Here is a 14947-nt window from a genome sequence, read left to right on the forward strand (position 1 = left end):
AAGCCATATGCTTTGGAAGAAGCTGGTATTGTTCGGAAAAAGGCTTTGAATCTTTATTTTGAACCATAAAATGCTCTCTATCTTTTTTCTTCTTCCTCCCTTCTTCTTCTTCCTTTGCCTTCTTCCCTTCTCTTTCTCTCTCTCTCTCTCTCTCCTTGTTCTGTTTCCAATCTGGCTATCCACTGGTCTGTGACTTTCTGCTCTGCCTGCAGCAGTTTCTCTTCTTCTTTTCCTACTTCTCTCCTTTAATTCTCTCCTTTCTTTCAGTTTCTCTACTGCCCTACATCAACATAAGTTGGGAATACTAGAAAGAACAAAGTAAAAGAAGAAAAAGGAAAAGGAAAAGGAAAAGGAAAAAACTCACAACTAAGTCAGCACTAAAGTCCACCAAAGAGATGCAGAACTTGAAGGAAGCCAAAGAGGAGAAACATATAATATTCAGGCTTCAAATTAGCAAAGGAAACGCAGAAAACAAAGTTTCCCAGGTTAAAAAACGGGTGGCGTACTTCCAAAAGCCATGTTATAAATTAAACACTAGCATGCTAAAAATTGCAAATTACGTGCTCTTTAGACAATAGCTCTTAACTTGCAATAGAAACCTTCAAATTTGCACTGATGCTTTAATAACCTAAATCATTAAGTTGTCAAATGACAACCCATTACTACAATTAATGGATGTGGTCTGAATTCTGAATAGGCTCATAACGCAAAATAATGCCACCTTGCTGTGGATTGGATTCCACTAAGAATTCGGCTAGGTATTTCACTTGAGCTTGCCTCCTGGGCATTTCTTGGATAGCTCCTACATCAATATTCTCTGTTCAATAAGACCTCATCCTCAAGTCTTTGTGGTTATCATCTTTACGATAAGGCAACAACTTTTTGCAACATTTTTTTGCGGTTATCATCTTTACAATAAGGCAACAATTTTTTTATTTATAGCAAAAGAAATTTTCATTTATGAGAAGAGAATTTAAACGAGGGAGAATGAGTCATCTCTCAAAAATGGCCTGGAATTATCCAGAAAAAAACAGCAAAAAAAATACCAAAAAATAATAAATCAGCATTCCAAAATGTTCCTCCTTTCTCTATGTAGCACGTGGAAACTAATTCCTCTGAATAAACCCAAACCAGCACACCACAATGAAGCCAAATACTGATTTTTTTTTTCCCAAAACCAGAACCCAATTTAATTTCTTCCCATTAAACGTCCTTGCATTATGCTCCAACCATAACCCCCATAAAACTGTAAATATTCCACACTTCTATAGGACTGCCTTGTCCTTTCTCCAATCAAATACTTTGAAAGAAATAACTGCACCAATCGAAGAAGGGCAAACCTAGCTCTCTCCAAAATATCAAGCATATTCAAAACCCTCCAATAAAAATTCACAGTGCAAAAGAAGATGAGAAGCCATCTCAGAATTTTTGCAATAGAGCAGACATACATCGGGAGAGAAAGCCTTCAAAGGTCTCCTAGTTTGAAAAATAATAATAAAAAACAAGAAATTATTATTATTATTATTATTTTTAAGGATAAAATTATTATAAAATAATAATAACTAATAACAATTATAATAACAATAATATTTATTATCATAAAAATAATAATAACAACAAGATTAATAATAATATAAAAGGAAAAAATTATTATTATTATTATTTTAAGGAAAATAATTATTATAAAAATAATAATAATACTAATAATAATCACTATTATAAAAAATAATCATTATTATAAATTAAACAATTATGTGGTATTTATTTTTAAAATGGCTTATTTGTCATTCCATTACATTAGTCATTGAAGAGTACCAAATGTTGGAAAAAATCGAAATTGGGATTCCTACAATCATTCGATGTTTTTATGCAGTAATTGCATTCAAAAGCAATTCCACTCTACCTTGATTTCATTCCTCCCTCGATACCTTTCGTGCGTCAATTTCATTCTGCAAACCAACAGGGGGTAAAATTCTTGCAAACAAGACACCTCCAAAACCCCACCTATTATCATTCTTATCCTTCACCATTGAGAAGCAACATGCCTTCCCCTACTTCCATCACCTGCTCTTTACTATTATCACCCCATCCCTCTTCATGAGCATCAAGCATGTTATTCCAAGAGGATCATAACGTAGGACCGATCTGAACACCTTGTACTTCATTCAAAGATGAGCGCAGTTCATCTTGCTTCTGCTCTGAAGAGCGCTGAACATAGCTTCCTTCTAGTTAGGGACCCCATAAAGACTATTGGGTCTGCCCATTTAATTGGCCCATTTGCACATAACCTGTAAAGACTTTCTCACTACCGAAGCCTAGTGTTAAATCATAAGATTGCTCTTGGGCCTCCTTAACCAACAAGCCCAGAAAAGAGTTTAAAAGATTTTTGTTATTTCCAGACAGCCTTCATGAATCTAGTGATTCAAGGATTTGACCCCAAAAGAAAAAATGTAAGATATCCACCAAAAATAAACCATGTTTAACATACACTCTCATGAAGCTAGCAGAACTTTTGCTTGAAGAAGGCACTGTAAAAAGTTCAACAAAGAAATCAGGACAGACATTTATTCTCTCAGCTTAATATATCAACAATTTTAAATTAGAAAATTTAAGTAACAACTAACAAGTACCTTTGGCTCTTTTGCCAATATCTGAAAATGGTGTCGGACCATTGGCCATCTCTAACAACAATTAACGGTCTTTGACCACACCTTATGAAGCCACAATTTGGGAAATATAATGACTGGCTCTTCCCCCAAACTTTCTATCTGCACATTGGAAAGAATATACATATATATGTTGTGGATAAGCAAAAACACACTTCCAGCCATAAACGAGTAAAAATATTGTATCCAAAATTAGAGGAAATTAAGGCATATGAATCAACAAAGCTAAAAGAAGCCTTCCCCTCTCCAAGTGTACAGGGCACCTAGCATTGAGGATTAAGTGGAAAAAAGCCAATGACCATGGCAATAACAGTAGCCATGTGATGGAGAACCACCAATGGAGAATTTTAGATGTCTATATTCTAGCTAGGATTTCCTTTTTTTAGTTCCAGAAAAAATTCTGGTCATTTTGTGTATTTTAACAAGCTAGGGTTTTTTTGAGCATTTTAAATAATTTGGAGTTTATTTGTAATTATTTGTTTTACTTGAGTTATTTTTTTAATATTGATTTTTTAATTGTAATGTAAGGTGTACAAGTACTTTGTTTGTATCAGTGTTTTAAAAGGTGAAGGCATAAAGCGAGGCATTCTAACCCTTAAGAAGTGAGGCATAAGCCTCAAGGCGTTGGGGCATAAGCCTTTTGAGAATTTTATTTTTAGATAAAAGTATGTAAATAAATTACATATGTTCTACAAATAAAAAAAAATCAGGTAAATTTGCAAACCACTTGTTGGACATTCAAAAATTACTAACTTGAATTCATTACATCAATCATGACAAGAGATACTTATAACATTACAAAGTTCAAATTATTTTCATAATCTATGATAAAACTCTCAATTATTTTGGAAAGGTTGAGGTTCAAAAGTTTTAGAAATCAACTCATATTATGACATTTCTTTTATATACACAGAATTAAAATTTTCTAGCGAAATCTAACTCCAGAATCACATACCCAAAATGCTCAAGCCTCAACTAAAAAGGCACAAAAAGTGTGCTTTTTGTGCTAATGCGTAAGCCTTAGCATGTAAAGCATTAGCATTTTTGGGATTTGGCATTTTGGACTGAGCTTCAAGGCATTTTAGGCATGTCTTGCCTTGAGGCGAGCCTTGATTGAGCCTTTTAAAATATTGGTTTGTATAATAGTTTCTTAATTGTGATTTAAGTGTATAAGTACTATGTAATGTATGAATCAGTCATCATATTTGTTTTAATTGTAATGTTTATCCCTCTCTTCCTCCCTCCCTCCCTCTCCTCACTGTTTCTCTCCCTCAATTCTCTCTCTATTTCTGTCTCTTTACTGACCTACATCACTTTGGTACCAGAGCAAACTACAAACACCACGCACCAGAGTCTGTTAATCACCTGCAACTTTTTCAAAAATAACAGTTGTGCTCCTCGAAGTCAAACCCTGTTTTCCAGATATTATTTCATCACAACTACCTCACCATTAAAACAGAACCCCTAGAAACACCATCCCATGAAATTCCATCGCCATCCAATCATCAGAGAAGCCCCACACACCAGACAAACATTTCCTGGCCGCCCACCTTAAATCCCACATTTTCCATTGTTTTCATGACACGCCAACACCACCAATGGACTCACCATCCCTCGATATACTACTATCGAAAGTCCATCACCAGAGGACCTTCTCCAGCCGCACACACGCCCCACCGGTGAGGCAGCAACATGCATGTGAGATAAATTCCAGTAACATCTCCTGCTTCCAGGACTATGAGAAATTGATTCCAGCCATGATATTTTGTTTTGAAGCTGTTTGATTGAAAACTGATTGATCAAGTTTGGTTCACATTTCGAAGGATAAATTCAGCATGTAAGCACCTTGCACAACTTTCAGCACTGAGGAACATTGAATCTAGCTGCGAGAAATTAAATTTCCTACGAGCTATTATGAATTAATTTTAGGAAATTAAAGTGCTAGTGTGTGGTGCATATTTTGGAGGATAAAGTTCAACACCAACACTGGAATTAGACTTTATTTGCTGCATTATGTAGACTTTCTTTTATGGAGACTTAAGAAATTGGGAGGCTAGTTTGAGAAATTGGGCTGTCGATGCAAATTTCAATGTTTAAGAGGATGAATTAAATCTACCAGCACTCATATTGAGACTGAGCTGTGATCTTTTGAGATTTACTGCAACAAATTAGTTTCACTTCGTGAGATTTTGACGTTGGCCTGGAGGAATCTGACTTTCATTGTTTAACACATATTTTTGGAGGATAAAACCAGTGTGCCAGCACTCTTTTTTGAGTTTATTAGTGCAATTTTTTTGGAGCATCTGTGAGAAATTGAAGTGAATATTTGAGAATCTCTTAAAACTACAAAGCCAGCACAAGGACCTTTTAGTAACGTTACATAAGCTTACATGACTTGGACACTATAGAAAGTGATTTAATGTGAATTATTTAATTGTTTGTTAATTTTTTAATTTGAATTGGTCCATATTTTCTCTTTGGTTTAAAAAAAAATGATGAGTCAATTCCACATAAGTAGTTCCCACCTCTACCCTAGTTCCCAGTTCACAATAACAAATAAATCTAGATGTCCTTGTAATTTTGATGTTAGTTCCGGTCAGTTTTTCTTAGATTGGTTTGATGGCATGAATTGTGTGACCACCAGATTATCTACTGAGGTAAATCAAAACTTTTTCGTTTAGCAAAGCAATATTGGCAGAAAATTGAAACGGTTATCTTGGGGAACCGCCTGTTACCACTTTTTTCTGAAATAAGATATATTAAAAATAGAAATATGCTCCAAATTCTTACAGGGAACAATTAAGGCAACTTTCTTCTAGTGTCAACCATTACTACCTTGAATTTAGAGACCTCATTTATAGGTGTACTCTTAGTGAGGAACCTAGAGTGGTGATTATGTTCAGAAAAATGATGAAAAATTAAACTAGAAGGCATATTATTTGGCAATATTGAAAATGCCCAACCACTTTGTTTGAGGCTTACCAAATGGCTTTGGATGCTGAGAGATCTATCCACCTATAACACAACCTTCAATGTTAAAATGTTTTATCCAATTAGATCAATTTCTAAGTGGTCAAGAGGTAGTCATAACCCTACCCAAGATGTTCAAGAGAAAAAACTCAAATAGTTGAAGATAAACAATCAAATATTAAAAGTGCTTGGGCTAATTGTTGCATAATTAGTCTTACAACTACACAAATGATTTGCATATTATTAGTCCACAATTTTTTGAGATTCATTGGTATGAACATTCATCTTCTTACCAAGAGTAGGACCTTAGACATGTCTTTGGAGACCCCAAACACGGTCATTGCTTCTAGGCCAGAAATGGACTTTGATTTATCACCAAACTTGGTTGTTAAGACTTGCAATGAACTTCAAGATAAATTGCCAACTAGTAAAACAGACATGTTTGTAAATAACCCTAGTCTTTTACCTCAATTGTCCATTTCTAACCTAAAAATGAGGAACTATTAGTAGTTCCAAAGTTTGTTGAAAATTCTTTATTCATGGAACCCTTAGTTGAAAATCCCCTTGAGATGATTTCTTTACTATCCAGTAAATATGTGCCTCCTCCATCCCTAGCATCTTCTCCTTCTACATCTTCTTTAACCAAATCTATTAAAACATTGTCCATCGGATCGAATGCATATTAGCTTGAGCAGCCATTTGGATGTTAAATTGATTTCCTGTTTGGAGGACTCGTTATTTTGTGAAAGGATCTTTTAGATATTCTCTAATGGTAATAGATGATGCAATGCAGTTCATGCCACCTTTTGATTTGCCCCTACATGTTCAACTTTATTCCCATTCACGGGTTACAGCTACTACGCCATTTCAAAACTCAAGGTCGAATTTTAAGTAATAAGGGGAGTTTGATCAAGAACCACCACTGGAGAACTTTAGATGCTTATAGTATGGGATTTTTATTTAGTTAGGGAAATTTCTGGTTATCTTAGAAGTCTAGTTTTTTTTTTTTTTTTTTTTTTGTGGGGAGAAGTAAGAGCCATTTTATTAACAAGCAGTAAAATGTGCCATGTGACCAGGCCGCAAACAGCCTGCAATTGGAACCGGATATACAGCAAAATTAATCAACAATATCAATTACATCTTGCATTGGCATACAGAACAATCGGCATGGTGATCATTTCAGTATTGATGGCATTCCTTTCAAAATCAGCTGGTTTATGGCTTTCCAGCAGTGATAGATGCAGGTTGTCCCAATAAGCTTGCAAGTCTGATCAGATTTTTTTGTTGCCCAGTGAGGAAAGCCATTTCAGATTATCTTCTCAGTATGTAGGAGATCCATGTATACTGAATTCTGCCATAGTTTTGGTGTAGACTTGTCTGAAGGTTTGACGGTCAAAAAAAAGGGGTGCTTTCTTGTCTTTGAACAGGAAGAACAAAGTTTTCCAAGAGTATCAGATAAAAATTACCCCATTTGACAACTCTTTCAAGAGTATTGGGACTGTTCTGAAGAGCCAGCCAAGTGATGAGTGAGAATTTTGGTACAGAATTCTTAAATCAAATCAGATTTGCCCAAGGTACAGCGTTTTCTCTGGTTCTAATTGCATCCCAGGCTGGAGCATGAAATTACCATTAGGAATTAGATTCAAGAAACTAGATCAGTCGTAAGCAGGGTTGGGGGAAAAGTTAAGTGCATCTTTGACTTGGACTGTTCTGGGAGTCATTCCTCGAAGTTATCTTTCAGTATAATGGACCTGATCTCAGAGTCAACTGGAACCTCAAGGTCAACTAGTAGATGGTTTCCATAGTGGCTTAGAAGGGGGCTATGGGCATACCAGTTATCAAAGAACAGGAAATGAAGAGTTCCCATTTCCAATGGTCTGTTACAGGAATGAAGGGTTCCCTTTTGCTATGAGGATTCCTTACTCTTGAGGATTTGTTTCCAGGTCCAAGTACTATCAGATGAGGCATTTATTCTCCATAGGCTCCTTCCTTTAAGCCTGTATGTATGCACCCAGACTACCCAGATGAAGTCATTTGAGCTACAGATGCTCCAAATGTGCTTAATTGCAGAATCTAATTTCCATTCTAATATTCCAAACCTCCCTCTTCTAGAGTTTTACACTCTCCCATTTGATTTTTGCTCCATAAGGATTATTTTAATTTCCTCTCCAAAGAAAGCTTCTAAATTTTCTTTCAAGCTCTCTATAGCAGTTTGAGGCAGAAAGAAAGAAGAGGGAAGCCATGAATACTAAGATTGATTTAACTACTTGGAGCCTGCATAAGTAAGAAACTTGTGTGTGAGTGTGAATCCTGCTTAATATTTTCTCAACAAGTGCTTCACACCCAGCTCTAGAGATTCTTTTTGACACAAGGGGCAAGCTAGATATCTTACAGGTAGATTGCCTTATTTGATGCCCAGGGTTTGTAGAATTGCAAGCTCATCTCACTCAGGAATTCCATATATAAAATAAATAAAAACAACATAATGCCTCTGATTTTTCAGGGTTGCTTTTCAATCCAGTGATTCTGTAGGAAGTGTGGAAAGAGTGCTTTATACTGACAGCAGAGTGGAGATCCCCATGTTCCAAGATCAGGAGGTCACCAGCAAAACACAAGTTTACTAGTCCAACCCTAGGAAAGTTTTCCATGCGTAACCGAGAACTATAGCATCCTAGTAAGAGTTTCCATTACCATCACAAACAGATAAGAGGAAATTAGGTCTTCTTGTCTAAGACCTATTTCACCTATAAAAATACCCTTCATAGAACCTGTTAAGATTTGATTAAAACAAATGACCTAACTTGAAGATAGGTATCTCCCTCTATGTATAATACAAATTAAATACATTCTAATGACAATAATACCCTTATTAACTCTCACTAATTAACATACTAACACACTTAATAATAACAATACTAAAACACGTAAATAACCTCTAACACTCCCCCTCAAGCTGGAGCATAGATGTCATATAATCGTAGCTTGTTACAAATGAATTTAACACAAGCACTCCCCAACACTTTGGTAAACAAATCAGCAAGCTGCACAAGTTTCTCCCAAACAAAGTGGCAATCAACTTCAATGTGCTTCGTCCACTCATGAAAGGCCAGGTTGGAGGCAATATAAAGAACATCTTGATTGTCACACATCAACTTCATAGGCTGAGAATGAGAAATACCCAATTCTTCCAACATGTTCTTCAGCCAGACAAGTTCACAAGCAGTGTGAGTCATAGCTCTATATTCTGATTCAGCACTTGACCTTGCCACCACAGTTTGTTTCTTGCTCTTCCAAGAAACCAAATTACCACCAACCAAGATACAATACCTGATTGTGGATTTTCGAACGGAAGGCGATCCAACCCAATCTGCATCTATATATCCATGGATATAGGTGTGACCCTGATCACGATATAAAAGACCTCTCCCGAGTGCACCATTAAGATATCGTAAGATGCGAATTACTGTCTCCCAATGACTTGTCTTTAGAGAATCTAGAAATTGACTCACAACATTTCTTGCAAAAGATATATTTGGCCAAGTGACTGTGAGATAATTCAACTTTCCAACAAGTCTCTGGTATTATCTACAATTAGGTAGCAAATCACCCATATCCAGCACTAACTTGCTGTTAGGATCCATGGACGTATCAACCGATTTAGATCCAACAAGCCAGCTTCATCCAACAAATCAAGAACATGCTCCCTCTGACAAAACATTTCCAATATGAGATCTAGATACTTCTATACAAAAGAAGTATTTCAACGGTCCCAAAACTTTGGTATGAAACTTAGACTGTAGAAATGTTTGAGACTCTAAATACCTTTATCATCATCACCCGTAATAACAATATCATCCACATAAACAAGAAGAAGGATCCTACCTGATGAAGTATGGTGATAAAACACGGAATGATCCACAGCACACCATTGAAGACCAACTCAAGTACTACAGCATTGGAACGACCAAACCATGCCCTAAGAGATTGTTTTAAACCATATAGAGCCTTCTAGAGCTGACACACTAGCCTGACTCCCCTTGAACTACAACCCGAGTGGTTGCTCCATGTAAACCTCCTCTTCAGGGTCACCATGCAAGAAGGAATTTTTCACATCTAACTGATGCAGTAGCCAAGGAGATTAACAGACGTACTAATGTAAGTTTGGCAACCGGAGAAAAAGTATTAGAATAATCCAAACCAAACACCTGAGTGTATCCCTTAGCAAAAAAACGGGCTTTAGACGAACCATAGAACCATCAGGGTTGATTTTCATAGTGTAAACCCAGCGACAACCAACCACAAACTTGTTAGTAGGAAAAGGTACCAAGTCCCAAGTACCATTTTCATGTAAAACATTCATCTCATCAACCATATCATCTCTACACCCAGAATCAGCTAAGGCTTCCGAGACAGATTTAGCAAGGGTAGTAGATGATAGAGCAGTAACAAAACAATAATAGGAGGGTGATAAGGAATCATAACAAACATAGTTGGAAATGGGATGTTGAGTACATGTGCATCTACCTTTCTGAATAGCAATAAGAAGATCAACATCATGGGAAGTATGATCATCAAACAAGAAAACCAAAGGCGTGGTAGTAGAAGCTAGAGGGGACTCTTTTCCTGGGAGCCACCATCGTCAATGCACCTGCAAATTAGGATGACCAAGACAATGAGAAAGACTCGAACTACATGGAGACTCAGATGGTTGGTTGGGCAAGGACAGCAGTGTATAATCTAGAAGATTAGGCAAAGGAAGAGACTCATTGAGCTCAAAAACGATCAGTGACAAGGTGTAGTAAGGTGCGGACTCAAAGAAAATAACATCGGCAGAAACAAATAAGTGATGTAGCACAAGACTATAACAACGAATATCCCTTTTGAGTATATGAGTAGCTCAAAAAGATACATTTTATAGGACAAGGATCCAACTTATTCACCCCAGAAGTTAGTTAATGAACAAAGGACACACACACCCAAATATACGAGGAAGAGAAAATAAAGGTGAATTAGGAAAGTGAAGGGAGTAGGGAATTTTACCACTAAGAACAGAGGATGGCATTCTGTTGATCAGATAACAAGTAGTAAATACAGCATCACTCCAAAAAATTTTAGGTACATGCTTTTGATAAAGTAAGGTGCGAGTGATTTCGAGAAGCTATCTATTTTTCCTCTCTAAAACCCTATTTTATTGAGGAGTGTGGGAGCAAGATGATTGATGAACTAACTGAGTCATATAAGTAGTGAATTGTGCACTGAAAACTTCTTTAGCATGATCACTTCAAAGTATTCGAACTAGCAAACCAATTGAATCTTTATTTTAGAACAAAAGGCATAAAATACATGAAATAACTCATGACGATCTTTTACTAAATATAACCAAGTCATTCTTGAATAATCATCCACAAAGGTTACAAACTACCGAAAACCCAACTTGGACACAACCCTCCTAGGACCCCAAACATTAGGATGAACTAACATAAATGGGCTTGCAGCCCGTTTATTGACTCGAGAAGTGAAAGAAACATGATAGTGTTTTCCCAACTAACAAGACTCACAATCGAGACCAGAAACAAAATTCAAACTAGGAACAAGACATTTTAACTTTTCAAATGAAGGATGACCAAGGTGACAATGAATTGGGAAGGCGTGGTAGCAGTAATGTAGGCAGTAGAAGGCGATAGCAGCTTAAAGTGATACAGTCCACCAGCTTCACTCCCTCCGCCAATCATGTTCCTCATTTTCAAATCCTAAATAACCACAAAATCAAGGAAGAATGTCACTTAACAATTCATAAATTTAGTAATTTTTATAACAGACATAAGATTGAAAGGAAATCTGGGAATATATAAAACCAAAAGGAAGAGAAATAGAAGAAGTGGGATTTACAGTCCCAATTCCCTTGACTGTCATGGTGGATCCATCAGAAGATAGGTATGCATGTGATATGATCAGTGGCAACGGAGTCTATGACCCAAGGACTAGGACGAGAAGTACTGGATGACAGGCATACTGTGTGATTACCTATTTGGGCAAAAGATGCAAGGGGAAGAGAAGCTTGTTGTGATGCTTGATATTGTTGGAACCTGAAATACTCTTCCTCTGACATGGATACAGTACGCTGCCCCCCACTCAGCCCCAAAGGTGAGGAATCAGTAGTGACTGCATCGGCTGCCCCCAAAGGTATGAAGTCAGTGGTGGCTACATTGGCAACACGTGAAGGTCTGCCATGAAGATCCAACACTGCTCAATAGTATGATTACTCCGTCCACAATGAATTCCATAAGAGGGAAACAATCAAGGCATCTTCTTGAACCCACACATCTTTTCTCTTCTCATCCGAAGGATTAGAATGGAGCAAGTGGTCAGATTTCCCTAATCCTTCTAAATAAATCCGAACAGCTTTAGACAATTGAACATAGTTCTTTCCATCCAACTTTTGAGCCGTTATTTGCGGCAGCAATGTAGGAACAAATTTTTGAGTTCATAGATTCCATCCCAGCACTCACAAATCAGCAACCACGCCAAAACAAGAATAATCAAAACTAAGAAGCATTGACACAACTATGGACGAGGTGAACAACTCACCGACGGATATAGCACTACCACAGCCTCACAACTAAACATACGAACACTGCCACAGCTCCAAAAAACTCACAAAGAAACCTTCACAAACCCTGACAAAGATTAACAAAATACCGCGAGAGCATGGTCGAAAAAGATTGATTTTTTTAGCAAAAAACAGGCCTAATAGCTTGATAATATAGTCTAAATATGGAATCAGAACATGGCAAAGGAAAAGAAAAGGAAAAAAAGTGGCCAGAACTTCACTCATGCACCGGCGCATGGGTTCGGCCCTACTAGCATTTGGCTGGCACATAGGGGCTCCTTTAGCGATAGGGTTTTGTGGGGCTAGGCTTCCGGGGGGGTGGGCAAAGGGGGGTTCCATTTATGGGTGTACGGTTGGTTTTGTGAAATAATATGGGATGGAGATGGATCTAGGAAGGACAGCCGCAGGAGTGGTGTTTTCCGACAAAGCTGAGGGGAATAAGGTTTAGGTTGGATCATGCTCTGATAACATGCTAAGATTTGATTAAAATGAATTACCTAACTTGAAGATAGGTCTTTCCCTCTATTTATAATAAAAATTAAATACATTCTAATGACAATAATGCCGTTACTAACTCTCACTAATTAACATACTAACACACTTATAGTAATAATACTAAACGACATAAATAACCTTTAACAGTTGCATTTATCATAATAGAGAAGGAGGGTGTAGTGATGCACTCTGCACTCCCCAATCCAACTCACAAAGATGTTGGGGTTCCAATACAATTTAAAAGTAGAAGAAGAAAGCTCCATTGTACTGAATCAAAAGCTTTCATGAGGTCTACCTTTAAGGCTAGTCTAGCATGCTCAGCATTGGTAAAGGTAACAATGCAACAATCCATAGGCCAGCAAGATATCATAGTGGATACTTCTCCCCTTGATGAAAGGAGTCTGATTTAGATTGACAATAGAGCTCAGACAATCTTGTAGCCTATTTGCCAAAAATTTTGTGATATGTCTGTATATTAAGTTGCAGCATGAGATGGATCTAAAATCCTTAGGGTGGGAAGGATTTTTTATCATTGGGACCAAGGTGGTAAGCATTATTGATCTGCTTGAGGAGTTCTGCTTCACTAAAGAAAGACGGGATTGTAGAGGTAACATCAGCATCAACAATATAATAATAAGATTTTAAAAACTTTGCATTAAATCCATCAAGTCCTAGGGCTTTCACATCTAAGAAGGAAAACATTTCACTTTTACCGCCAGTGAGCTCAATTTCGCCTTTTGTTCTTTAGACTTAACATGTTAAATGGATGGATATGACTCAAGATTGGTAGGGTCAAAATGGGTTGGGCCATTTATGACCCATTTACCCATTTATGATCCATATTCACTTATACATGGGCCAACCCATTTACTCATTTAATTTCAAAGCATACGAAACCAATTGTTGAATACTGGGTGAAACTTATAATATCTTCAAACATTATCATTGTCAGAGTTTCCCGCCATCTTTGAACGTTATTTAATCTATTGCTCGACAGAAAAATATGTACCTAATTACTTATTTACGTACATGCCATGATGCATGCATGCAGTCAAACATTAGTATTGATTTTGTAATTCGTTATATAGTTTAATTTCAAAAGGTAGTTGTAGCCAATACTATAACTTCGTATGTATCTATATAATTATGAACATATCTTAATCAACCAATAACGTAATTGTGTACATGCATACATATTAATTGGTTTGCATAAACGAATTCAACCAATTGCATACACCATTAATTGCATAATAATATACACTCATAAGCAAAACAAACCACTTACGTACATATAATTACATAATTAGTTGCATATTCAAACCAAATTATCAATATATTACAAAATTGTGTACATAGATATCCAAATTATAAAATTCATTACATTTAGTTTCAAATGATGTGTAACCAATACTATAACTACATATTTATATAATTGCGAACATATTTAAATCAAATCAATTATGTAATTACATACATGCATGCATATTAATTGGTTTGGAAAACCAAACCAAATCAATTACGTGCATTCATTATTGCATAATTATGTACATATTGGGGCGGAATTGTACTTGAATATAAAATTATGTCCATATAATTTCAAATTATTTGTGTTTTCTAATTTCAAATGATAAGTGTAACAATTACTATAATTACACATTTACATAATTACAGGCATATCTAAACTGAACCAATTACGTAATTATGTACATGCATATATATTAATTACTTTAGAAAACTAAACTACACCACTTACGTACATATATAATTGCGTAGTTAACTACATACAGATTCAAACCGAATTGTTTATTATAAAATTATATATATAGATTTCCAAATAATAGTATTAATTATGTAATTATGTAGGTAGTTTAATTTCAAATGATATGTGTAATTAATACTATAATTACAAGGATCTACATAATTACATACATGCATGCATGCATATTAGGTGGTTCAAAGAACCAAACCAAACCAAACCAAGTATGTACATGTATAATTGCATAATTACATACATATTCGAATTGAATTGCCCATACTTATAATAGTGTTAACTGCGTAATTATATAGTTTAATTTCAAATGATAGCTAGGTATGACCAATACGATAATTACATAACTACATAATTACAGACATATGCATATCTAAATCGAACCAATTATATAACTACGTACCCGCACATTGCATGCATATGAACCAAACCAATTGT

General features: G+C 36.1%; 1 protein-coding gene across 4 annotated transcripts in view; it reads right to left on the reverse strand.

Annotated features, from left to right (window-relative positions):
• LOC131158055 (mitochondrial outer membrane protein porin 4) overlaps nucleotides 1-14947 on the reverse strand; it is a 95494-nt gene that overhangs the window by 67453 nt on the left and 13094 nt on the right. For 2 of the 4 annotated variants that reach the window (XM_058112612.1, XM_058112611.1), the window contains exon 3: nucleotides 2631-2768. The exons of the other annotated variants lie outside the window; for them this stretch is intronic. In XM_058112612.1, the coding sequence (XP_057968595.1) occupies nucleotides 2631-2679 (49 nt within the window). In that variant the 5' untranslated portion in view covers nucleotides 2680-2768. The remainder of the gene's footprint in view (nucleotides 1-2630; nucleotides 2769-14947) is intronic. 4 annotated transcript variants of the gene reach the window in all.

Source organism: Malania oleifera, chromosome 6 (genome assembly GCF_029873635.1).
Source record: "Malania oleifera isolate guangnan ecotype guangnan chromosome 6, ASM2987363v1, whole genome shotgun sequence".
Lineage (NCBI taxonomy): Eukaryota > Viridiplantae > Streptophyta > Magnoliopsida > Santalales > Ximeniaceae > Malania > Malania oleifera.